At 43.0% G+C, this 27,175-nt stretch overlaps 1 protein-coding gene and 1 long non-coding RNA gene across 4 annotated transcripts in view; one reads left to right on the top strand and one right to left on the bottom strand.

Annotated features, from left to right (window-relative positions):
- The window catches only part of PLCB1 (phospholipase C beta 1), a 303,607-nt gene that overhangs the window by 169,167 nt on the left and 107,265 nt on the right, over positions 1-27,175 (top strand). For all 3 annotated transcript variants that reach the window (XM_064709814.1, XM_064709813.1, XM_064709815.1), the window contains exons 8-12: positions 836-936; positions 2,022-2,188; positions 13,517-13,663; positions 20,482-20,639; positions 23,385-23,467. In XM_064709814.1, coding sequence (XP_064565884.1) covers positions 836-936; positions 2,022-2,188; positions 13,517-13,663; positions 20,482-20,639; positions 23,385-23,467 — 656 coding nt within the window. The remainder of the gene's footprint in view (positions 1-835; positions 937-2,021; positions 2,189-13,516; positions 13,664-20,481; positions 20,640-23,384; positions 23,468-27,175) is intronic.
- Positions 1-27,175, bottom strand: part of LOC135446189 (uncharacterized) — a 56,903-nt gene that overhangs the window by 3,138 nt on the left and 26,590 nt on the right. The window contains exons 2-3 of the long non-coding RNA XR_010439694.1: positions 1,134-1,231; positions 327-507 (exon numbers count right to left, since the gene is read on the bottom strand). This is a non-coding gene — a long non-coding RNA (uncharacterized LOC135446189). The remainder of the gene's footprint in view (positions 1-326; positions 508-1,133; positions 1,232-27,175) is intronic.

Below are 27,175 nucleotides of genomic sequence, written 5' to 3' on the forward strand. Positions count from 1 at the left end.
AATTAAATCACTCTAAATTGTAGAAGATGTAAGGGAAAAAAAATGCTGGCATGTGTTCTGCAGGTGAGCATTTTTATCAATTCCTCTAAAAGAAATCTGATTGCTCAGTGTGTCACACTGAGTGTTCAGGACAAAGATAAAGATGGATGGCAGAGCTGTGCTGCTTGAGTGCTGCCCAGAACGGTGGCATCCTGAACGTGTATGTGCAGGAAGGAACAGGCAGGATCCCCGCTGCTGCCAGGGAACAAGTGTAGCAGTAGTGACACAGTGACCCAGATTGCTCCCCAGCTGTGTGACAGCTCTGGCAGGATGAGTGACATACTCACCCTGTGATGCTGCTGCTCTGCTCACTGACAGCCATGGGCTCAGCACGGCTGGGGTGAGCTCAGAGACTCAGCAGGGCTGCTACACCCATTCCTGCTCTGGGGCAGGGGGTTAGGTAGAGACATGTGCCTTCCTCCTCCTTCCCATGTGCTCACAGGATGAGATACCTGGGCCTCATGGAAGCTGAAAAATAAAAAATAATTAATAAAAAAATATAGATATATAATACATAAAATAAATATATATAATGTAACAAATAATATTATATACAATAAACAATGTTATACATAATATAGTAAATAAAATTAAAATACAGATATATTTGTGTGTATTTTTTTAAGCTGTACTCTTTAAGCTGCTCTGGGATTCAGGGGAGCTTACAACCCTGCAGAACCTGGGCTCCTCTGGGTTGCAGGAAGGAAATCAAAAGCAGCCAACACTGAGTGCTCAGTGTGCACAGAACATATAACAGTGCTGTATGTCTCTCTTTGTCTGTTTCCCCATTTCACAGAATGATTCAATCCCTCAAGACGACTTCACGCCAGAAGTGTACAGAGTGTTCCTGAACAACCTCTGCCCTCGGCCTGAGATCGACCACATCTTCTCTGAGTTGTAAGGAAGCACTCTCACTGTTTTATTTATTTTTTTATTTATTTATTTTCCCCATTCACTGATTTCTGGGCTGGCCATGGCAAAGTGGGTTATTTACACTACAGCAGCACGCAGGGCTGGCCAGTAACAGATTCATATGTCAAGCAGGGCTGTTATTTAATCTTGGATCAAGGGCTCTTTCTCTCCCAGGCTTTTACCTCCACTTCTGATGGCTTGAGTTTTAAAGGAATTTGTTCCTGGAGGAGCAGAACTGCCAGGTCTTGTTTTTCTGCATTGATCAGGACACCTTAGGTTTCTGAGAAAGTCAAGAAAGAAGAGTAATAAGCAATAACAGCACAAAATAGGCATGAAAATCACCCCCAAAAGCTTAATTAGGACTGGGAAAAAATGCAGCAACTTTTAGGATTTGAGTATGATGGATTCACACCGTGAAATTAAATTAGCAGCTGGCTACAACTGATTTGATCATTCAGTTCTCAGCTGTGTAACTCCTGGTGCCCCTACCCCTGCAGCAATCTGTGTGCTTCACTTTGAGCACAGCCTGATCAGTGGAGGCAGGACAGCAAGCCTGGGTTTCTGTCGGGGCACAGCTTGTGCCAAACTCTGCTCTCTTCACTGCCTCCCCAAACAGGCAGCCTTTTACTTGCCTTGCAGAGCACCTCGAAGCTTTTAGAAGGTTTCTAAAAAAGGGACCCACACAAATCACCATAATAATGCAATCAGGGCTGCTGTTATTCAGCAGTAACCCAAATAGCTGGGCCAGGAGTGCCAGCAGAGTGGTTGTGGCAAGCTGGGGATTGAATCCCACGGCTGTTTTCTCTTTTGCTTTTTTAAATAGCTCCATCCCAAGAATTCAGAGGAATGAAAGGCTTTTAGCATTGCTCCAAGTCTTCCCATTGATGCCAATAATGCTGAACATTGTCAAAGATCTTCCTCCTAGATGTCTGATGGAGAAACTTTGGCAAAATAAATCAGTGCAGATAGTTTTGTATGAATCTTGTTTCAGTTTCCTTGGGAAGTTTCAGACCCAGAACTCCAAGGAAATGTATTAACGTGACTTTGCTGTTGCTTTAATTTCTCTGCAGTGGTGCCAAGAGCAAGCCCTACCTTACTGTGGATCAGATGATGGACTTCATCAATTTGAAGCAGCGGGATCCACGATTGAACGAGATCCTTTACCCACCTCTCAAACAAGAGCAAGTTCAAGTGCTGATTGAGAAGTATGAACCCAACAGCAACCTGGCAAAGAAAGGTCAGTGCATTTCACACTCCTGCTGCACTCAGACGCAGTCACTCAGCCCTCCTACATGCTAGAGCCAAGTCTGCTTCCAAATCCAGCTGCTGTCCCAGCTGTCTGCTTTGGGATCACACAGGCCAGTGAGACATCCTGCGGTGCATTTTAAAATAAAATGTGTTGGGTTGATGTCAGTGAGCAGGGATGGGGCTGCTTTCCCTGCTTGCTTTGCAGTGGGGGGGATTGACAGGAGACTTGCTCTGGGATGTGACCCTCAGCAGAAGCCTGGCTATCACAGTGCCTGTTTACCAGCATCTAAAATGTAAAGCTGAAAGAAAAAAAATCAGGGCCAATGGAACTCAGAGCGTGATAAATCTATAATTTAATAATACTATTAAATCTAGCCCTCTGCTTTTGGATAAAGTGGTGTACAATGCAAGATATGAGATCAACTCGGTGTATTTCATGCTATAATCACAGAAAATTGCCTTTTGAACATCTCAAGTGTTGTCAGGATTTAGCTGGGCACTTAGCCAAAACCAGTGAAAGAGCTCCTGCACAAATCTCTGCAGATTTTTGCTACCACCACAAGTCTTAAAATAGAGTTCAGTTTGTGTCTGCATCCTGTTTTATTCCAATGCGCATATCCTGATGATTAGCCCAGCTTTTGATGTGTTTACACCTTTAGAAATTTTAGAGACATGGGAGTATCCTGAAAAACAGATCTAATATGAAAAAAAGACGGTTTGGTCCAGAGATTATGGATCAAAAAAATCCAGAAAGACCCAGGAGTCGGGAGGTTAACTGAAGGCACTCCCATCTGGAAGCTTTCTCACCTTTGCATCTTGCTGGAGGAAACTGATGTCGTCATGAATGTTGTCTCTCAAACACTTCTAATTTTTTCCTCTTAAGTTTCTTATTTTTCTAGTGCAATCCAAGTGAGTGTTTCCAGTTTTTTGTGGAGGGTTAAATCCTGCTTCTTGGCCATATTTATGCAAACTGTCTCTTGACGTCAGCAGGAGCAGTTCCTTGAGGAAATGGAACCCCTTGTGACCTCCTTTCTCATCTGTGCAAATATTAGAGCTGTGCTCTGTGCTTACCTTACAGGAAAGTCTGTTACCTGAAAGATCATCCTCGCTACCCAAATATTAGCACTCCACATCAGCCAAATAAAGGATTTATTAGAAGGAGGTGTGTGGTGTGCCTAGCAATAAGGAGAAAATGTGAAACAGAGGCCAGGGAGAAGGTGCTGTGGTTGGTGTTTGCCCCCAGCCTCCAGTGGGGCTTGTTCACCTCTTTACCTTGGGGCACACAGGTTTGTGTGGGATTTGCTCACCCTGTTTACCTTGGTGCACACATTTTCTGTTCCACACGTGCCTCTCATCCTGGGTGGGATCTATTTGTTTTAAAAATCAGTTCTTTCTGAAAATGCTGACTTGAGCAAGGGAAAGATCACAGAGAGTTAATTCTTTTAGTGGGATTGTTCTGGGGTTTTTTTTCCCTTTTCAGGCTTGTGCACTGCGTCCAGCTGGCACACCCTGATATCCACCTCTGTGCTGAAGAACCACCTCCCTGTCTGGCAGCTGAGCTGCAGAACTGGCAGCAGCTCCAGTGTAAATCCCAAAATGACAGGAATTGGCTAATCAGGGATGACATGGGGACACAATATTTTCTGTGCATCTGCTCCGAGTTGGGAATGCAACTCACTGTATATTAAATGAAGTGTAGGTGTGCACTCATTTCTGCACTCATGGAATAATTGTCAAAAAATGCTTCGTGTCTATAAAATGTCACCAAAATGTAAGCACATATTTAGAGCAGTGATTTAACCTTTTAATGTGGTATTCTGGAAAAGGGATGATCCCTCAGGCTTCCTGCTGCCAGGGTTGTTGAAGTGAAGTTTCCAGACAGTTTTTGGCCAGAAACATGAACACAGATACCCAGACAACCTCCAAAAGTGTGATGTACATGCTTGTTAGCAAATAAAATGTCATGCATTGAAAAGTTCTTTATTTAAAATCAGGGATTTTTTTCCTTAAAAACGTAAATCCAAATTTATGAAGTGGAAACCATGTGCACAGCTGCCTCCTTGCTCCCTGTTTGGCTAGTGCTAGCCCTTCACTCCTCTGATGATTGTTCCTCCTAATTCCCTGTCCCAGCTCATTGGCTGTGCACATCCACTGTACCACAATATTCTCTTCTAATGAGTCTCTCACAGCTAATTACATGGATTTCTGGTGAGTTGTTGTGCACTGTTCAAATGCTTTTGGGATCTCATCATTCCCCTGGTCCCCGTTGTAGCCTTTTGTTGCTGCTCACCTGCACTGTTCTGAGCACAGTAAGGATGCATTTATTTAAATATTCTCTGCTTCTTTAATTTTAAAGGGCCAACCCTTTAGATCAGCTCTTACATTTCACAGTGTTTCTGCAGATTTTCTCTGTATCTGCTTGCTGTGTGTCAGCTTTGGTTATACATGCATTTGTAAGGATTGTAGAGGAGCTGGTTGCATGACTCTCTCCATGAATTCCAGTATGAATTCTGTTTTGCGGTGCACATTTATTGGTAGTTGTTGCACTGAGTTTTTCTTAGGTAATAAATTAAGCAATCATCATTCAATTAAGTTATATTTAATTTTATACAGCATCTATTGTATGTATTTTTCCCATGGCAGCCTTAACACCAGGCACTATTCACCCCAGCATAAATGTGTTTCTCCTCCTTTAAACTTTTATGCAATTTAAACATTTTCACCCCACTGCATTAAATTCACCTTTTAGTAACTGCTTAAGAATAATTACACCCTGGATTCCTTTGGTGGCAGAAGGGGGTAATTTCCTAGGTAACAGATTTTAATGGCACAAACAAGCACTGTGCAGCCATGGCTCTACTTTTAAGACATACTTCATAATATTTAAAGCATAAATTCTGATGTATAAATCATTCAGGCAAATGGTTGGTATGAAACACTTGTAGGAAGTGTTAGAGAACAGTTGGAATTCCTTGGCCTTCCAACTGGAACATGGAAAGTGAGAATACTTCCCCAAAAGCCCATTCACTTTGGGATTGTCAGTGTTTTCCAGCATTCCACTTGTACAGGGGAAGAGCTCTCTGCCCTGTTTCTGTCTCAAATATTGACAGAACAATAGATCCCAGGCATGATTTATTACTCTTGAAATGTTTAAGCCACACCAAAGTTGTAGGCTAGGCCAGGCTGTCAGCAGCTAGGTAGCTTACCAAGAAACCTTTCTTAAAAAATTGTTTAAAATATATATATATATATAGCTGTATGTATGTATATATATATATATATGCAACAAGTGTTAGTGTGGGTAATGTGGCAGCATAAATATGTTAATGGAAACTATTTGTCAAAATGAGTTGGCAAAATTTATTTCTCTAATACACTGGAGGTTGCTTTTTCTAGTTAAGCTGAAAAATTAATTTCAGATCATGCAGTTGTTTGGAACATTGCATCTCAAGTGAAAAACTAAATGTAAAAACCTTTTAGAACAGAAAGTCCTCAATTGTAAGGATTTTTTGCATCTCCACTGGAGAGTATTTTTCTGTATTGTGTTTGACCCGGCCTCAGACTGTCAGAGCCCATAAATAGAAAACTCAGTCCAGCAGTCAAACTGTTTATTCTGTGCTTGTTGCTACCTCTTTTATGGAGCATGAGGAAGTATTCAATTTTAGCAGCAGAATTTATGATTTGAAGATGAATATTAGATAAGGTTTGTTTCTGAAAATATAAAGGAGCCTGGACTCCAGTGCTGAGGGAAACAAACGCAGATAAAGTTTGGACAAACATGGCATGGTTTGGGGTACAGCATCCATGGGAGGGAGTTTCCTTCTGCTGGCAGATGCAGTCAGCCACTAAGATCCATCAGTATCCTTCAATATCTGCCAGTATCCTTCAATATCCACCAGTATCCTCCAGCTGGAAGGATATCAATACATACCCTGCCCATAAATACATACCCTGCCCATAAATTCATGCCCCACCCGTAAATGCAGAACTCTGGGGAGGCAGCACGAGGTGGGGAACTAAGGGACAATGCTGGCACAAGAACACACAGGGATCAAGTGGCCTTGAGTAAATTGAGGCTGGAAGTGAGGAAAAGTTTCCTAACAATGTGGTCCTGGCACAGAGTAGCAGAGGTAGCAAAGAGGGCAAAAAAAGCAATTGTTGTTAGGAGAGAGCTCAAGTTCTTTATGGAAGGGATTGTCCACTGCAGTGCCTGCAGCTGCAGGACCCAATTTAAAGAACAGATAAGGAATGCCCTTTAAAAGCACTAAAATCCCTTCTCAGTTTGTTTGCACTGTCTTTGCAGTGCCACCCCTTTTTTTCTTTTCCACTTCTCTTTAATGTTAATCAGTTTTCAGTTGCAGGAGATTGTGGAAGTAAAAATGTCACCTGTGATTTTTTTCTTTTAGATTTTTTTCAGCCCTTAGAGCACACTGACACTCTTATCTCTTCCCATGATAGTACAGGGCAGTCCTTTTGGCAAGTGCATTAATAGCTTAGGTAGAGAAATATCACTTAGCAGAGAAAAAGACATATTTTTAGATGTCTTTTGGTGCAACTTAGCAATTGGATGTAAGCCAACATTTAACATTATTCCATCTCCCAGGATCACTCTGAGCATTGTACAGAGGATGTTTTTGAGAGGTTTGGCAAGACAGTGACATATTCCAGCACTGTCCCTCTTTCAAGTCTGTCAGAAATAACTGCAGTATGCTGGGATGAATGGTGGTTTTATCTGTCTGATTTCAATCCTTTCCACTCAGCTGCCTTAGAAACCTGCCATGTTGCAAAGTGCTCATCCCACTGCAGCTAGGGACTGGTGTAAAGGTGCTTTTGTAGTGGTTTTGTGGATTTAATTGGATCTAAACTGACTGTCTTGTGATGTGCTGTAAGGGATATCCTGTCAGAAACAATTTCTGCCACATCTCTGCTGAGAAGTCAAGAGCAGAGGATGGGTTTGTGGCTGTGAAACCCTGCTTCAGTCTTGAGACTTAGGAGAGATTGGTTGCTTGGCGTTTTCCCCCACTCCTTAACAATTACTGGTTATTTAAGTTTGCCTTCTAACAAGTTTAGCATCTGCCTGCTGAAGTTTTAGGAACTGCTCCAAGACTTGTTTTCCTTGTCAGGAAAGCTCTGCTTACCAGAATCTCTGAACTGTGACCGTGCATTGTAACAGCAGAGGCTTTTAAAGCTGCTGCAGGCATTCAAAGGATCAATAGCCATCAAAATAAATGTGTTTCCAAGGTATCAATTGTAAGGAAGAGAAAATGTTGAGTGCTTAGAATCCTCCCTGCTTCAATGTGTGTTTTGCTGTTTTCTAGCACTACTGCAGAAAAATGTCTCCTTTTCATAGGCTGTGTATCCCCTGTGGGTCAGAGCCCTTCCTTCCTGAGAGCCTGAAAAGGCTGAAAAAGCCTGTGACTTGTAATAAAATGAGTAAATAAATACCACACTCAACACTGCAGTTGGCTTTAAGATCTTGTTAAACCTGGATGGTTCCTGCCTACAGGCACCAGTGAGATTTGGAAACCTGCTTTTTCCTCAGGTGCCACTCACCTTCCTTTCCCTTGGAGATGGCAGTGTCCTTGGAATGCTCCCCAAGTTTTAATTCTGATTTAAGTAGATTTGCTGTTTGGCATGGCTCCTGTGGAAGCTTGTAGGAAATATTTCTTCCCTGGAGTGAATTCAGTGTCTTGGGCTGCAGTGCCTCATCTTGATAGTTCAGAAAAGTGGTTTTCCATCTGCAAACATTTTCTTGCCACCCCCAGAAAAGGTAAATGATTGTATCCACTCTTGGTTTTCTCTGCGCACTTGTCCAGATGCTAAAGTGGATGTGATAGTTCGTTGGAGTGACAAGCATTCCTGTTTTAGGCACCCTGAACTCTGCTTTACTTGAGGAGCCTTGCTGTGCACACAGCTCTGGATCTCAGTGTCCTTGGGCATGTGGGCACTGAGCAAGCTCTTCTGTGGAGGCTGCTCAGACACACCAGGTTTGCTTTTCCCTGATTTCCCTCACTGACTTGTCATTCACACTCATCTGCTTCTCAGGGTGATGGGTTCCAGGGCATCTTCTTCCCTCTTCACCTCTGTATTTTGGATTTTTCTTTGCTCCAGTGATTAGCTGTGTAGCTTGACTTTTTATCTGTGTGTTCTCATTTGATTTGTGTCCCATTCAGTAAGCATTTATCCTGATCCTGTATCTGGATAAACAACATCTATAGGATAATTGATCCTGATCTTGTATCAGGATAAACCATATCTATAGGATAATTGATCCTGTATCATTCTCTGTGCTCACTTCTCCCTGTGGCTCACTGCACTATACCCATCCAAGGCTGGAGAGAGGAATCTTGCTCTGTCCCTTCCTTACTGAGGGAGTTTTCCATTTCTCTTGCAAGAACATGTTCCCCAAGACAGCTTGTTTTGGTTTGTGGCCAGGTAACTCTAATTACAGGAGGTATTTCAATGACTAAAACTGAGGGCAGGACTGGATCCATTATGTTTTCCTCCAAGTTTAGAGAAAGGAAATGAGATTTGAGCACAACAGGATATTGTCCTGCTTTGATTTTAAAGGATTTAAGCAATGACACAAGCAATAAATCCACTAGCAAGACTGTTTCCTAGCACACTTAATTGAAGCACTGCCAAGCTTTTTCAGACACACACACCCCAAGTTTTCTAGTGCTCACTCTGGTCTCGTTACCTGTTTAATTCCTTTTTCTTAATCACCTTTTGTGATGCAGCTTCCTTTACAGATGACTTGCTGTTCTCTGCATCTCATCTGTTTCTCAGGGTGATGGATTCCTATCTTCCCTGTTCACCTCTATATTTTGGATTTTTTTCTGCTCCAGTGATTAGCTGTGTAGCTTGAATTGTTGTGTGTTCTCATTTATTTGTGTCCCATTTACCTGGTTCATGATAGCTTTGCCCTCTTGTTTTGCCAACAGCCACCAGAGAACTGTCTGGTTTTTAAACCCTGTGTTGTTGGTTCTACTTTTTCACATTATTAAGGACTTTATGAAACCGGACCTACCACTGATCAGTGTTCAGCCTCTGGACTTCTTGTGCAGTTCAGCTTTCAAATTCAAAGAAACCCTGATCTTTTAAGCTGACCTCAGTTTATTTCTCTCTGAGCTTTTTAGCAGATTAGTATTTCCATTTAGGAAAAATCTGAGTTTAAAACTTCATTAAATGCTTCACTAATAGCCAGATGCAGTAATTCAGATATATTGCTGTTCCTCTACTTATTAATTTGATAAGGCTGACTAGTGTGAATTTCTGCCCTTAGTGATCATTGAGAGAACTGCTGAAATGGAGGAGCTACTGATGATTTTTGCCCCTGGTGTGTAAATGGTGGCTGCTACTGTGATATTTTGATGTATCTGCAGATCCTGACCTGAGGGTCTTTGCCATGCTCACTGTTTTTTTCTAAAACAAAGCAGCACTAAGATAACTGGGATGAAGTCTTTACCCAGTTGTAGGGTTGGGGTCTTTTCAGTCTGGGCTGAGCTCATTCTGTGTTCTCTCCTTGTGGTGACTTTGTCACCAAGAGTGGCAGAGAGTGGACAGTGCAGTGGGACAATCCTGTCCTGTCCTGGTTTGCAAAACTGAATAAGCAGAAACTGCAGTTACCCCTGTGGAGGGATAGAATGTAGAAAAATAAAGACAGTGCAGAAGGCAATCTCACAGTTGAGGAGTTGCAGCTGTACCAACCCTTAAACTCAGGAACAGGCCTGCCCTTAGCAGGCCACAGCTGTGCCCAAGAAGAAGAAGAGTGCTGCAAAAGAGTGGGTGAGCTGGCTGAGGAGAGGGCTGTGGTTTGGTGGCTGTGCTGTGAGGAAGGAGGAGTCAGTGCTGCAAGGAGATGCCTGTGAGACATCACCGAGAAGGCATGGGAGCTTTGTGATAAGATCACTACAACTCCCAACCAATAGAGCAGTAGAAATGTGTCTGGAAAGCCAAGCAGCTTCCAGCACCACTTGGGTGCAAACCCTGCAAGTGCCACCAGAGCAGCTCTGGCACACTGTGTCCCACACAGTGTGAATTCCATGGAAATTCATCCTGGGAGCTTCTCTGCAGTAGCTCATGTGTGCCCAGTGTCAGGAGACACACCAGGATCTGTGCATCCTGCTCCACACTGTGCATGAAATATTAATCCCTAATGAGCTGGGAATTGCAGGGCCTGTTTGTGAGAGAGAGTTCCCAATGGGACACGATTCACAGATCTCTCACTGGATTATCAAGTGTCTGGTTTGCTTGTTAGATTCTTATCTTCAATTTGAGAGGGCTGCTCAGTTGTGTGGGATTACAGCAAATGCGATTATTGTTACAGACTGCATTGGAATAAACCTGATTTCACTGTCAGACAAAACACCATTGCAATTCTGTGCTGCTGACTGGGAGATACGAGGTGCCAATTAATTGTCTTGCTTCCTTTTTGTTTGTTTTCTCTTTTGCTTTAATAACATCTCTTGGCACAATGGTGCTTTTCAGTTAGATTATAACTGAATGGATAACAGCATGGCTGTAAACAAATGGAAAGCACAGTGAGGTTTGCAAATATACAGATAGAAATGTTTAAAATCCATGTGGCCTAACCTGTTTACTGTGTACACGCAAATGCACATTTTAGTTGTCATACAGATCATCCACAAACTTTAAGGGACAGGTGAAAGCTGTTGTTAAAGTTGCAAGGATAAAATGCAAAGAAAAGTGTTCACATATGTTGTTTTTTCTGCTGTCTGCTGTGCCTCTCTTGTTTTCCATCCCAAGACTTTTCCTGGAGGACTGGAAGGCTCCTGGGAGCAGGCTGGGCTAGGAAAATTTTGCTAGAGCCCAGGAAAATTAGGGAGCTGCACATCAAAATAAGGGGATGAAGTTTAGACCCAGCAGCTGTTTGAGAAGTTCTCAGGGTTAGCAGCACTTTTATTAAATCTCCCCCAGGCTACTGCGCTGCTGCTGTTTTGGGCTTGGTGCTCTGCAGAGGGCACAGAACTGCAGGAGCAGCTTCTTTTGGCAGTTCAAGCCTGCTTTGAACCCTGATGTCTTTGAGCAGGTGTTGAGTGAGCAGGGTTTGTTTACATCCTGATGCTGAGAGCTGGCAAGCGCCCAGGGCCACAGGAGCATTTCCACATCAGGCACCATGCTGGTCATGCTGGCTGTTAAAAGGGTTGGCAAAGCAGGATCTGGTCAAGCTACCTGTGTCTTATTGGGCTCTGGGAGAAGGATTTCTGTGTCAAAAGCAGCTTTTTCCAGCCCTGGAAGCTGCATGGGAACAGTTTTCCATGGGCTGTCACCTGTGTCTGACCTAGCACTGCCACAGGCCCCACAGGAGACACGGGCCTGGCTCTCTGGATCTGGCAAACAGGACTAGGATAGCACACCAAGAGTGTGTTTTCACACTCTTACTGAGTGATAACACAGTAAATCTTCAAACAGAGGAGCCTCTGAGAAGTGCATTCACAAAGCCCAGTCTGTCCTACCAACCACTGCAGTGGCTGCAATTCTGCTTCATGGCAAATGTGTGATCACCATCTCCCAGGAATGGGGATAGTCCAGATCTCATGAGCTGCAGAAGAAAACATTTTGATTGATGAATGTTGACAAGAACCATAGAAAACAGGATTCATTAATTACCCCTGGAAATTCTGTGAGTTTTTGATAAATCATTTGCCAGAAGTGTGTCACCTGCCTGAAGACTGCTCCAGGAAAAAGGATCTGGGATAGCAGAAGTGGCAAATGTTGACCAGAAAAGAGCCTTGATACTTGTGCACAAAGCAACAGTTACATTTTTATGTGGTTTTCTCTTTTATCCAGGAACATTCATATATTTGATCAATTGTAATAGTTCTTGAAAGGTATGGGATTGTGTAGCTGCAGTTAGTAAGGAATTCTTGTGAAATGTGTACAACTTGCCATGTCATTTGTGCTTTTCTTTTCTTTTTCTCTCCCTTGTAACTATTTTGGAACAATCAGGTGGAGCCAGGGATGCAGAAAAAGATCAGGCTGCACAAACACTTCCCGTGTTTCATATAATGGAGCTGATCACAGTCAGGAAATTCAATAGAACCTCTCAACATACTCCTCTTCTAGTAGGAAATTACTTCTCCTTCCTATAAAATTGGAATGGAGAAATGCCAGATTCTGTTGACTTCACTTGGTTCCCAATGTGGTGGTTCTGTTTTGATCTCTGCATCAATTCCAGCACCCTGAAGGTTGCATGGAGCAGCAGTTTGAGGTGTTCCGTGGAACCATTTGCTGAGAAACTGCCTCAAGTATTTCTGCAGGAGTGTTCAAATACAGAGAGGGACAGAGACACTTCCTCACTGACTGGGCAATGCCTTTCCAAACTCTTAGAAGTTTTTAATTCAGGTGCACATTTCTAATTTTGAGGTATTGGGAATGTCTGTGGTAAGAATACATTAGACTCTTTTGTATTTCTCCTCCACACTTGTTCTTGTGTTTTTCAGGCCTATTCCAATGCACAATAAAAACATCAAAATGGATCTGTTATTTACCAAACTTTAGCTGGCTTTAATAAACTTAGCACACTTACGTGTGCTTTAGGAACCAAGTCAAAAATATGCCAAGTGTGAGGGGAAAAAATGCAGAGTGAGGCAGGGAAGGTGCAGAGTGTGAGGAAAAGAGGACAAAGGGATAAGGCAGAGGGGAGGATGAGTAGGCTCTTGCCCTCTTCAGCAGGAGGTGCCTCTGTGGCACTGGGTTGTGTTGAACATTTCAATTGCCAGGTGCCTCAGGAAAAAGTAGGCATTTTTATGTTTGTGCTGGTTTTAAGTGTTTTAACAAAGCACTACTGAGTGACCCCATGGGGAGGGGAATTGTAATTAATCAGATAAATTAGAGGAGAGGTGTTTGAAGGGGAAGAAAAATAAATTTCTTGTGCTGGTAAGCTCCAAACCCTGCAGAGAGAAGGATGTCACTGAGGGCTGTAGCTGCTGACATGGCTTCTGCTGTGGTTCCATCCCAAGAAGAGACATCAGATCAAATTTAACATGGCAGCAGTGAGAGAAAAAGGCCAATTAGCTCTATGACTTGAACTATGTAAAGCACAATGGATATTTTTTTGAAGTTTCATGAGAATTTTAGGGCTGAGATAATTTTAATGCAAAAAGCTAGAAAAAAGTGTGAATCTGTCATATCCCTGTGTCTTTGCGTTATGTGTCTCTTGTCTACGTTTTTATACCCAAACATGCCATTAAATCTTTCTGTTGTAAATCCAGAGGTAAAAGGTGGCACTGTAAGCTGCCCGTGCCGGGGTGTGAGCTGGGATTGACTGTGCTCTCCCTGGTTGCTCTCCCAGGACAGATCTCCGTGGATGGCTTCATGCGCTACCTGAGCGGGGAGGAGAACGGCGTCGTCCCCCCCGAGAAACTGGACTTGAATGAGGACATGTCTCAGCCACTGTCACACTACTTCATCAACTCCTCACACAACACCTACCTCACAGGTACCACCTGATGTCTGACCTTGCAGAAATTCTGGGTGTTTTCAGTGGTGACATAAAATACACTGAAATCAGCAGCGTTAAACACGTGGTGGAGTTTGTTCTTCAGGGAAGCAAGAGTGGCACTCGATTTTTGTTGCAGCTGCAACATAAGTGCACTTGTACTTTAATTAACAGGTGAGCAGCACTTGCTTTGTACAGAAAAGTTCTGGTCAGAAACACAGTGAAGTCCCTGAAAAGTTTCTCTCAAATGGTATTGCAGATTAAGGCCCATCTTTAGGGAGGAGAATGAACATTATACTTTTTATGGCAACAAAGACAGAAGGACAAGTGTGCAAAGCAGAATATGGGAAACATCTCTGTAGCTCATAAATTTGCCCATAAACATGAAATCTGGCAGCTTGCTGTGCTCCATGAAATTTGCTTTGATTCAGAGATCAGGGAGGTTCAGCATGGCACATAACTTTCTGACAGCCCATAAGTGCCAGGAGGGAATTCTGTTCCCTGCCAATATCTGACAGCTGAGCTGAAACCTTTAGGTGCTGTCATGTTTTGAAAAAGGCTGAGCACCCAGAAACTCCTGTTAATTACAGTTACAGTCTGAACTGTGTTGTTTGCCCAGCAAAGTCACCAATGCATTAAGACTCAGAAAAAGCTAAGGCAGTTTGGGAATTTGACTTTTGGCATTTGTTTCCTAGTCCAAGGATTTGTTAACTCGTGAGAAAATAATTGTAAATTTGCTATTTTAGTTTGGTTTACGTGGGAGCAAATGTTTGGGGCAAGCAGATGTGCACAGGGGGTTCTCTCCTGTTTGATTTGATATTTGCTTTGTCCTGTCATGTTTGCTGATGACTTAGCATTATGTTTAATTTAAAAAATGATGCTGCACTGAGTGCTAAAAATGTGGTTTATGTGTAATGTAGGCTTCTTAATGCTATTAACAGAGTGGCCTTAGCTGACCAACTCCTTCAGAGTGCCAGTATGCCAAAACATATGCAAGCCCAGGCGGTGGTGATGCCCACTTTAAACAGACCTCAGGGAAGTTATTTTCATCTGCTCTGTGTTTGTTCCAGCTCCTTTGCCAGCTTTCACAGAGTGAATGAACTGTCATTGTTTCCATTAGACACCATTTTTCAAGGGTTTATATCTCAGCTGTAAAACGTGTTTTGTGCTAGAACTTGTCACACAAGTATTTGTTTTGACAGGGATTTTCTTTCTCTGAATTCAAAGAAATGAAAATCAGCATGGCCACTTTTAAGTTATGATTCCAATATGCAGAAATTTATGCCCTTTAGTGGAGTGAAGACGTGGCCAAAGCAAAAGCAATTTGTAACTGTGATGCTTTGCAGACCTCTTACCTCCAGTGAGGACTTTGTGCTGTCACTGAGGATTAGCTGGTGCTTAGGGCGAATGCTGCAGCTTCATACAGATATTCTGGAAGAAAACAGTCAAGCTGCAGTGCCAGAGGAGAAGCACAGGCCCACAGGAGGTTTAGAGACCATGCAATTTAAGGTTGATCTGAGCAGATAAAAGACTGCTCTCCCCTCTACCAGCAGGAATTTACAGCCAGGTCCATGCCACAGATTCTTATCAGGACAGAGATGTGCTCCAAAGGTTTAGAGGTACAGAAGCCAAACCCCAAAGAATTAAGGATTCATGATTAGTCCAACCTATTCTATTTTTTTAGCTGCACTACCAGTGACCTTACATGTTTAATTATTTACCTTGACACTTGCTACACTTGCTTTGACTTAGATGTGAAAGTCTGCAGATCATCTCAGACTGCACCTACAGGTTTCTTTGCCTGCATTTCCAAGGAGCTTCAGAGGCTATATTTGGAAACATGATCTTCAGCCTTAATTTGACAAAATATTCCCAGCTTGGTAAATTGGGGGAGTAAATCAGGATAAACCCAGGGGATAGTGCAAGAGAAGTCTGAAACTCTTTCGAATTCCTTTTCAGAGTTCATGTTTCACATTTACAGGCACCAACCACAGGCCCTTCCCTTTCAGTGAGTTCATTATGTGCAGTGAATGTGTGGCAGCTGGCCCACAATGGGATTCAGGATTTGATTTTTATCTGTGCATTACAAAAACTGACAGCCTGGGACTGTGCTCTGAACCTGCATGGGACACAGCAATCACACTCGCATTTGCTTTCTTCCAACAAGGAAATACAATTAATGAAATTAATGGCAGCTGGCTATTCCCTGTCCCAAAAGAGTTGGAAGGATCTGCTCAAGTGCTCATGGCTCTGCAAGGGAAGCCTTGGGAGCACCTTTGCCCTGACTGAGGCCATGAAATAGCAACTGGCCATGTAATAATTACCAGGACAATAAGAAAACCACTCAGCCTGGCATTACTTTATGATTACTGAGCTTAATGCCCTACCAATTATCTCTCCCTTTGTTGGTTTTTTTAAACCCAGAAAAAGCATGCACAAAGAAACAACATTATAACATAAAAAGCACCATGTGCACACTCTGAATTTATTTTTAATTATGCTGATCACTTTCCTAGCCTTTGGTAGAAACCCTTGGCAGTACATCAAGTCCCGATTATTTATTTAGAAGTGTTACTGCTTTCTTTTTTTCTTAGGGAAATGTAATTTTTAAGAACAAAGGTAAAAAGAAGTGATTTGCAGTGAACCTAGGCTAACTTAAGGAAATGTCATCTTTGAGAAACTTTTTTACTGTCTCATCTTTTTTTCTCACTGGTATCATATTTAATTCTTTATTCCTTGGAACCCTTAAAGTGCAACCCTGCTTTTTCCTGGAGTCTCCCCTCAGGTTCCTGCTGTGTGGGCACAGTGGGGAGTGATTTTTTGGGCAGCATTTCTTTCAGCAGCACCCAAAGTCAGAGACAAATGATGGCATGCCACACCCAGCCTTGCATGTTCTGAGGGCTGGGCAGCTTGCTGTTGTTGATGGGAAATGTGAAATACTGAAATCACAGGCCTGGAACACAGTTTTGGCTAGAAGGAACATCAATCTCAGCTGAGCACACGTAGCCAGTGTGGAACTATCCTGTTCACCCTGTTGTTCCTAGAAAAATGGCTCACCAGGGGCAGTTCTCTTCTCTGGTGCTGCCTGTTACCTCTCATCCATCATTCTCCAGCTCTTCTGCTCCCAGTGCCTCCTCAGTCCCACTGCTGCTGCTGATTTCTGCATTCAGCCCTTCCTGAACCCTTCCTCACCTCAAAGCCTCCAGAGCAGGTTCCATAGGGAAGGGCAGGAGAGCTGGGGACACCTCCCTGCTGCTGTGTGGGGTCTGATCTGCTCGTCCTGCATGGGGAAATAGCTCAGGAGCAAAATAAACTCAGATAAATGGGCAGCTGGGTCTATGAAATCTCAGCTGCCAGCACCTGGTGTGGCTGCTGGAGTGAGGAGCCAGGCTGCCAGCAGTGTGGGGCTCTGATTTGCACACTGCAACCCCCAGTGTGTGATCCAGGGCACTGGTGCTCCTGCAGGACTTGTCTGGAGAGAGGAGATGTAGGAACTTGTGTTCATATCCAGCAAAGGGAGGATACAGGCACCTGGTGCTGGGAGAAACTGCTGGAACAGGGGGAAGGACCAGCCTCTGGTTCTAGAATAATGAAGAGTCAGGTGATTCCCAATAGCTGGATCCAGTTTGGGGTGGAAAGATTTCTTCAGTAGATAGCAACCAGGTTTTAACTCCACTTACTGCAAAATAACTTCCACTTGGAGAAACAGAGGTGGATGAGCCCAGCAAGGATGTGCTTCCTGAGGCAGGAGCAGCTCAGAGGTACAGAGGTGTGGAAATGCTCTGTGTGGGGAATCCTGGGTCACATCCTCAGCTCACATCAGGCAGCACCAGCTCATTTTGCATGCTGTCCTGTCAGGTGTTGTTTAGCCAGTCACAGTTTTCTGAAAAGTGAATTTTTTGTCAAAATCCATTTCTCCTTAGCTCACATAGGGTGATGGGATGCAAATGTTATGCATGGTGTTATTGTAGACACTGTTTGTATTGTAGAAGGGAATACATAATGCTTTCAATTTCCAGTATTGAAAAATTGATCTGTACCTAGGCTATTAAAAATATACTGGAAGTGTTCCCTTTAATGTCTGTTATCACATTTTAGAATGCAAACAGGGACTCACACAATAGATATTTCTAAATAATGTATGCAAAACCCCCACATTTAGGAGCACATTTCTCATACTCTGTATTTCAGAAAAACAAGCTGTTGGGGCTATTAAACATGTGCTAGCATTTTACACTCTGCCTGGGGGTCCTTCTGAAGGTTGTGTGGTTTGGAGGTTGAATATCCTCTTATGCTTTGCCGGAATCCTTCCAAAGTGTCTGAGCCTTATTAATAAGGTGTGGGAAGTGTCATGTGGCAAGTGATGCATGTCATCATTTACTTAAGCACTTTGGAAGGTGAGGGATCTCTGAGCACAGAACACTCAGCACTGATAACCACCAGTGTCTCTTGGGAAACACTTTGTTAATCCAAACTCTGTGTGCTCTCAGGGAAAAGAAAAACAACATTAGAGCAGTTTTGTAAGTGAAAATGGGGTTTTTAGGCAGTAGAGTTCAGTGGATCCCTGTGAGAGCCAAGATTTCATCAGCAGATGCTCAGGGATAAGCACATGGAAATGTGAGTTGTTATTCCCTGACCCATGCTTATGCTTGTTTGCATCCTGCAGAGAAAAAGAGCCACTACTTAAGCCAGGCATTGGAATTGCACCAAAAAGGTTTTTGTGTGAGGAAAGGTAATCTGCCATAATCAAAGGTGAAACAGGAAAAAGCTAAATTCCAAAAGAAAATGAGAAAAAGAGACACGTTGTCACTTTGCTGACTCCGTTTGGATTTTCAGCTTTCCAGCCCTGGCCAATTCCTTCTGTTATTAGCAGATATTTGTCACTGGTTCCAGCAGAAACTGAGAATTCTGATGGATTTCAACAGGAGTCATGTTAATACCTTGTGGATATTTATGATTGCTCGACCTCGTGTATCAGACAGAAGCTGTGAACAGGGATTTGCAAGTAAGGGGTTCTGCTACACAGGTTTTAGTGCAAGGTAAAAATAGAGCAAAAGCAGACAATGCTTTTTGTGAGGCAAATCCCAAAATGTGTATTTCCCAGCATAAAACCTAAACACAGAATCACACAGACAATAAAATGAGGATTCATCTGCATTATAGTACACGCCAGTCTAGATGAAGTATTTATATGTCCCCAGCCAGCAAAGAATCTTTGCAGTAAATGAACTCACTGCCTCCTTAAAAAGAAAATTAATTTCCTTCAAGAAATCCGGGAAGATCTTCTCAGCAAGTCTGCTAGAGAGGAGGAAACTGCATCCATTTTCTTCACATCTAAAAGAGGCACAAAGCCATTCTTCCATTATGTTCCCTCTCTGCTGCAAGAGATTTGTATCTCAGTGACTGGAATCAAACCTGTTGCAGCAGATGAAGACAACCTAGCTGGGTATCCTTCCCTGAATCCAGCTGGACTTCTTTGTTGGCTTGGGGTGGAATTTTTTTTGGGTTCCTTTCTTAATACTTCGCAAGTTTGGAAAAAATGAGTTTTTCCTTCTTCGTTTTTAGATTTATATTATCTCATTATTGGAAAAGGACAGTTTAATTGAATTTCTCCCTGCATAATACAGTATCACATCAGGGAAATTTAACTGACCAGCTCATTGCTGTGGTTAGCATATTAAATATTGATTTGAGACCTAATGGTGGTGCCATTAGTGACTGCAGGGGGTTTGTTTCATCTTGTACTGAACTGCATTGCATGGTGTGAGAAAATGTGGTCTTGGTCTCCTGAGTCTGAATTTCACATTGCTGGTTAAGGGATAACAAAATCTCACAGAACCAAGTTGTTATTGTTGTTGTTCATTATCATTGTTGCTGTTATTATTATTATTGCTATTATTGATTTCATGTATTTGATGCTGTCCATCAGAGCTTTGGAGCTGGCTTCAGCTGGGTTATTTCTCTGTTAGACTGAGGGCAGGATCCAAACCATGACCCTGACTGTGCCAAAGGGATGGATCCAGACCATGGAATCGACTGTGCCAAAGGGATGGATCCAGACCATGGAATTGACTGTGCCAGAGGGATGGATGCAGACCATGGCATTGACTGTGCCAAAAGGATTGATCCAGACCATAACCCTGACTGTGCCAAAGGGATGGATCCAGACCATAACCCTGACTGTGCCAAAGGGATGGATCCAGACCATGACCCTGACTGTGCCAAAGGGATGGATCCAGACCATGGAATCGACTGTGCCAAAGGGATGGATCCAGACCATGACCCTGACTGTGCCAAAGGGATGGATCCAGACCATGGCATTGACTGTGCCAAAGGGATGGATCCGGACCATGGCATTGACTGTGCCAAAGGGATGGATCCAGACCATGACCCTGACTTTGCCAAAAGGATGGATCCGGACCATGGCATTGACTGTGCCAAAGGGATGGATCCGGACCATGACCCTGACTGTGCCAAAGGGATGGATCCATGGCCCTGACTGTGCCAAAGGGATGGATCCATGGCATTGACTGTGCCAAATGGCAGGATCCAAACAGGGTTGGATCCAGACCCTGACCCTGACTGTGCCAAGGGGATGGATCCAGACTATGGCATTGACTGTGCCAAAGGGATGGATCCATGACCCTGCCTGTGCCCGAGGATTTCGTTGCCTTGTCCCGCTGTTCACGTTAGTTGGAGCGATGACCGCGTTGTCCCTCCCAGGCGAGGGCCCAAGCTGCTGCAGCTCTGACATTGTCAGAGCAGTTTATCCCCTCCTGGGGCCCAGGCTGATGTGCCTCTCCCTGTGCTGTGTGCAGCTGGGCAGCTGGCAGGGAACTCCTCGGTGGAGATGTACCGGCAGGTGCTGCTGTCGGGCTGCCGCTGCGTGGAGCTGGACTGCTGGAAGGGCCGCACAGCCGAGGAGGAGCCCGTCATCACCCACGGCTTCACCATGACCACCGAGATCTCCTTCAAGGTACACCTTCCCCTGGGCTGGCTCCGCTCCTGCACAGCCATCGCTGGGAGGGCAAAAGCTGCTGCAGGAGGAAAGGGCAGAGCGGCACAGAATGGCTGGGAGAGGAGAGTTGCAGCATGTGCACCTTGCGTGGGGAAAGGCTCCTGGTGGTCAGGGCAGGGTGAGGAACAGGGATTGTTTCTCAGGGCCATCTGGGGACTGGGCTCCATGCCCAGGTCCATGCTCCTGTGCATGTCCCTGCAGCACAGCTCCCAGAGACATAGGCCAAAGCCAGGGCTGAAGGACCAGGCACAGCCACACAGCTGGCTCTGCACGGACACAAATGGGGTGTAGAGGCACTGGGAGGAACAACTGCCAGGGGACAGAGCTGGACAGGGTTTGGTCAGCAGAAACCAGCACGTCAGTTCACTCCTTTTCCCCTCTCTGCATGGTCACTGGCAGTAGGAGGCAAAAGTCCTGAACTGGGACAGGAAGCAGCAGCCAGATCTCAACAATTTACAAGCCTTTAAATTCCTGTGGGCAGAGAATAGGCTGCTCATGTCCGGTGGGCAGGCTGCATGCACAGGACCCAGACACTTGGCATTATACTTAAAAACAATTAATAAGTGTGTGTGCAATATTATCCCTGATGTTTGGGACCAGACTCAAAGCACTGGAGGGTGAAAAGGAAAAATCAGCATCTTTGGAGGCTGTGAAGGGATTTTTGTGCCATTCAAACCCCAAACATGTCATCTTTATTATTGAATTCCACCTTCCATTTCCTTTCCTACAGTATAAGGTAGAGAGACCAAACCCTTAGCAATAATCTTAAATTGTTATCTTCTTGTTCTTCTTAAAGAGTTTTTGATCTGAGGTGTTAGAAGAGCATAATGGAGGTGTTTGCCTGTAGTATTAGGATTGGTAGTCAGCACAGGAAATCATTTTTGAAGTGTGAAGAAGTAATTCTTCTTCATCTGAGACACTAACTCACCATGGAAATGCATTTCTAGCACACATTTATTGTGTGCAGGGATATGTGGGAAAATGTTCATTACTGACTTTGCTTATGTTCTGGGGATTACATTTGGCTACAGCTTTGGGACCTTTTTCCCATACTTGAAACCTGTTGTTGGGTGGGGATTGTTTGTCTTCTAGTGCCATTCTTTAGGGAAAAAAGCAAACAGGTCTGCCACAGACAGAGCACTAATTTCACTTGTACCAGGACAATCCATTTTTTTTTTCCAGTTTGCTTTCTCTGATTCTTCCCTGATTGAGGTAATCACAGAAACACACAAAACAACCTTCTTGCACGTTTGTTATTAACTTCCCAGTTATATTTATGAGAAGCCAATTATGTTTATAGGCATGGGGTTTGATTGCTGGAAGTCTTTTAATTGAGGGAGATGGCTCTCGACTGCTTTGGTCATGAGCAGGAATTTATAACAAAGTTAATCTGATTTTTAAAAGGATCATTAGCAGGAACAGGGATTGTCCCTGGATATTTAGATGTTCAACCCTTGGCACTGTGCTGGCAGGAGAGATATTGAAAGGTATTTTAAACCTCCTCAGGAGTATTTCATAGGTCATTCCAGGGCAGGCATTTTTAATCCACCCAGCAAAATGTGGAAAAACATCTCAGTTTCTTTTCACCACTCAAACACTCAGTGCTTTGAGTGTGTGCTGCTGGGCTGGGGAGGAGCAAAATGGCAGGGAATAATGTGTCAGGAGTGTGAGAATCACTCCATGCCTTGAATGCTCAATCAGGTATCAGCTCACGCTCTGCTGTGACCAGGGCACAGGGTTCTGCTCAGGCTGGGGGCTTCTCTGTGTGTGTACCCATGTTTAACCCTGCAGGGCTGATCCAGTGAGGCTCAGCTCTTCTTTTAGGAAGTGGATTTCTTGCTGTTATGCTTCTCAGTTGGGCCTCTAAAAGTGCAGAAAATGAACAAGAGGAATCCCCAGAGAAAGCTTGTTTAACATAAATATATCTTTTAGGTCTTTTAGTCATCCTTATGATTTGGTGTGGCAGAGCCTTATGGGTTCTCAGAAACTCGAGGGTTTGCCAGCATATGAAAAGTCTTCCGTGTTTTCTGTGTTCTTCTGGAAGAGAGATTTGTTCCAAGTGGGAAACATTTCATAACTATGAGTGCATTTATTGTGCACCTCACTGAAATCAGCATTGTCAAATGACTTTTCTACTGGGTTTAGGGTTTTCATTTTCTGTAAGGTTGACAGGAAACTTTATGGACTTTGCTGAGTTTTCTGATAATTACCACAGAACCAACTGTTTTAATTGAGTAAAGATTTCTTTTTTCTTTTATTTTGCCTTAAAGGGATTTCTGCCATCAAAATAAAAAAAGACAGGGGAAACTAAAATGCGAGGCAGAGTAACTAAGGATTTTATGGATACATGCTGTTTGGAAGATCTGCCTTTGTCGGAGCATTTTTATTCTAGCACATGAAAGCTGTAGCTGCGGGCATGGAGCAGCTCCACACCAAAACCAAGCTTTACATTTAAACTATTGATTTGGGCTGACATAAGTCATTTCTTGAGAAATGTGGTGCTTGAGACTCATCAGCTGTTTTGGAGATTCGATCATAGTTCAGGTTGAAGAATTGGGTTTGGCAAGAGCACATCCAGAGCCTTCTGGGAGGTTTAGGAAGGAAGTTTGGATCTCAGAGCTTGTTGGGTCCTTTCTGTCTTCAAAGGCAATTCTGCTTCTTTAGAGAGTTAAGTTTGTAACTGTGTTTATTTTGATTCTTTAGGAAGTAATAGAAGCTATTGCTGAATGTGCATTTAAGACATCACCCTTCCCAATCCTCCTTTCCTTTGAAAACCATGTGGATTCGTAAGTAATTACCACCTTTTCTTTGTCTCACGTTTCATTTTCTATAAGGTCTAGGCATGGAATTGTGTGTGCACCTGTGACCCAAACAACAGCTCTTATCCAAAAGTGAGATTGGGCCTGCTCTTGGAAACCTCCCTGAATCAGAACCTGTTCTTTGGGAGGGGAGGTTGGGTTGTGAGAGGGATTTTGTTAACTTCTCACTGTCCTGCTGGAATGCAGCAGTACTCCAGAGAAAACCAGGCAGTATTTCCCCTGCTTGTGACCCTGTTCTGTGCTACAAACACATTCAGCATTTGGTCTGTCTTGTGTTCGAGGCAGAGGCCAAACCATCGACTTCTAGGACTGCAAAATAGGTGGTGGGATGGCCAGGAACTGTTAATTTCTGCCAAAAAAAATAACAGTTTGCAAAAGTTTACTTAATTTTCTTTTTTTTTTTTTTTTAGTTACAAGAAAAGGACAATTTTTCTGTGTAAGAAAAGAAAAAACAGATGAGAACACTTCTAGCTTTGTCCCAGTGATCTATTTTATTTTTCTAATTCTGATGTTTTGTAACATTAACCTTGGTTTTGAATGCAGAGATCACATGGTTCAAATTGGAGTAACAGTGACACATAACCTTAACCTTAACTTGAATTTTCTTTTCCCCTTTTGTGTTTTTATTTGCTGTGAAAACATTTCCAACATTTCTGGGGGCAGTTTGAACTTAGAAGCTAATTTTTGGGTTTGCTTTTGTTTTTTGGGTTTTTTTCCATGTAAAATAAAATTATTCTTGGGGGCAGCTCTGAATGTTTTAACACAAATCAGAAATGAGGTTGGCACTTTTGTTTCTGAAAGAGGAGAAGGTGAGGGCTAATTGCTTTTCCATTTTTTAGGAGGAACATTCTTGTCATAAGGGGAGGAACTGGTAGAAGCAGCTGTGTAAGAATGTTTTTAAAGAACAGATGTGACAATACTGACCAAAAATTATGTAGGTAGAAAGATTTAAAATCAGAGGGCTGAGCTCCACTACCTGAATATCCCAGGGTACAAATTTACCTGTTGGGGGCAAATATGTGTTTGTTCTGCTCACATTTTGAGGGCACGTGGTTGTGATCCAAACAGTCTCTTAAATCCTGCTCAGTTATTGCTGTCTGCCTCTGAAAGCCCACACAGAGGCTGTGTTTAATTGCCTTTTCTCATTTCTTTTTGGTGTACTTTGTGTCCCTTTGGGTTGCACTCACCTGCTCCTGTAGGTTTGAACTCACAGTGCTTCCAAATTCTGGCCTTTAGGAAGTTGTCAACCATCATTTTTGAAAGTATTATATTTTGTACTCATTCTTCTGGATTTATTACAATATACATCCACTCTGTTCATGTGAGGCAGAGGAAAAACAACAGCTAACTTATTTTAACCACAGGGGTTACATTTTTCTTCCTTTAAAGTCATCACGACTTAAATCTTCAACTGTTCCAGGGTGATCTATTTTAGGAAGGTGAAGAAGTAGAAAGATTTATGAAATAAACTCCTGTCAGATGTAAGTTATACACAAAAGTGGCTTTAAAATCCTCAGATGAGGCAGGGTGGCACTGCAGGCATGTGCCTGGAAGGGGACAGGGTTCCTCTGCATTCCTGTTGTTTACAGCTTGCCCCAAGGAAGGAATGGAGCCTTTCTCTGCAGAAACCCCCAGGCACGGGGTAAGGAACTGACCTGATGTGTGCTCTCTGATATCCTTCTCCATGCACTGCTAACACACAGGGTTTTAGCAAAGCAAGTTTGCAGAACCATGACCAAGTGTTTGCTCTTTCTGAGGCTTCCTGCTAGTGGTTCTTTTCTGCTGTGGTAAATGAGCAGATTCAGTGTGTGTGTGCTTTCTGATTTTGTTTTGCCTGAACATAATTTCTAGTTATTTTACCAGCTTCTACAATTGCCCCTTAATTCCTTCACTAGCTGCTGGAGAAATCTGCAGTTAGTCGTGTCACTCACAGAAAGGTTCCCCTAATTTCATGGAATGCTCCTTTTGTCTTTTCATTTCCTTAGAGTGTTGTTTTTCTCCTGGATCTTAAGACTGGACTTTGCCCTAAATGTTAACAAAAAAGTGCCAATGTTTTTTTAGAATTGCTGTCAAGCAAATCCTGTTTCATCAATTCCTACTTCTAGAGGACCAAATATTTTTTTCTGCTTTTCAAGTTGTGAGAGCCATTTGTGAAATCCTAGAAATGTTGGCATTGGCTTAAACAAAAATATGGTTTTAGCCTGTGTTCCTGGCTTGTAAACAGGCTGCAATTATCAGAGGTAAATAAGTTTCACATCATCACATAGATATGACAGTGTTAATCACCACTGGACTTAAAACACAATTTTTCTTTATTCCGGTTTATGTTCATGGGAATATTTTTGACACTTTTTGTCCACCTAGGGGAAAAATCACTTTTTGGCACATGGTGTAAATCATCTCATTTGCTTTCCTTTGATGTGTCTCCTAGAAGGGCTCCTCTCCACTATCTCCACAGCACATGAAGGATTTTATTTCCTGTACTATAACTCCACTATCAGTGTATTTTTTCTTGCCTGTTTGTATGCAATGAAAAGTTAAGGAAAAGAGGCAAGCATGTAACTTTTAGATGACATAAATTATTATGTATGTTATCATTTCTAGTGAAGTTAAAACATGCCCACTGAGAAAAGGACCAGTAAACCAAGCCGTGGTTCTGGGAAAAAAGCAGAGGAGTGCCCTGGAAATGCTGAAAGGACCTCAAGGAGACCTTGGTGTTTGAAATGGGGCTTGCAAGGCGATAAGCAATCTGCAGATCTGAAAGCAGACGCTCTATAATTAGAAATGCACTGATGACAGAGCAAAAAGGTTAAGTGATCCTTGAGCAGTATCCATATAAGATTGCTTCCAAGATTAAATTTAATTACAGTTATTCATACTGCTGGTTTCTGGCTGGAATTGTTGCTTCAAATATTAACAGGATTTTTATCACTTTTTCGTCCCACACTTTGAATTATTTTAGACTCTTCTGGGAAGCATCTGTGCCTTTGTCTTATGCAGAGGAAATATCTCTGCAGAAGTGATAAAAATGTAATGTTGGGAGCAGCACTTGTGCCAAGGAGCCTCTGGTTGACCTTCATGATAGGCATGACACAAACACAGCAGTAAAACAAAATACAGGCAGTACAATAATGGTAATGAGAACACTTCTTAATGTTCTTTGTATTTCTGTATCTCCAGGTATCTTGCTCCTACTTTGTCCCCTCACCCTGGCACATTTTGGGGGCACCTATGACAAGTGTGTGTGCTGCCTGTCTGTGTCTGCACAGTGAAAATCCTAAAGCAGATAAAGTCAGCTCTTTTCAGACAATCAGTTCTCACTGCAATGCATGAATGCTGAGAGAGTTTCCAGTAACAGGAGATGTGGACCAGGAAATACCTGGGGTTTGACTTCTTAACAAAATTGGAGGAACGTATTGATTTAAAAAATTTGGTGTTTCTGTTGCTCTGGTTCGTAATTTTCAAAGAATGGGAAATAAAAAGAAACCAATATTCCAACTTCTTAAAATAGGGATTTGTAATCTGCTTTTCCTAATGGTCTGTCTCTTGCAGCAGTACATACACAGGTATGTATGTTAGGGAGAGAGGGAACACAAAGATCTACCACACACTTAAATGCTGGTACTCATAAATTTTTTCTATCCCCCCTTAGGAGCTTTTAAAAATATTTGTACA

Source organism: Zonotrichia leucophrys, chromosome 3 (assembly GCF_028769735.1).
Source record: "Zonotrichia leucophrys gambelii isolate GWCS_2022_RI chromosome 3, RI_Zleu_2.0, whole genome shotgun sequence".
Lineage (NCBI taxonomy): Eukaryota > Metazoa > Chordata > Aves > Passeriformes > Passerellidae > Zonotrichia > Zonotrichia leucophrys.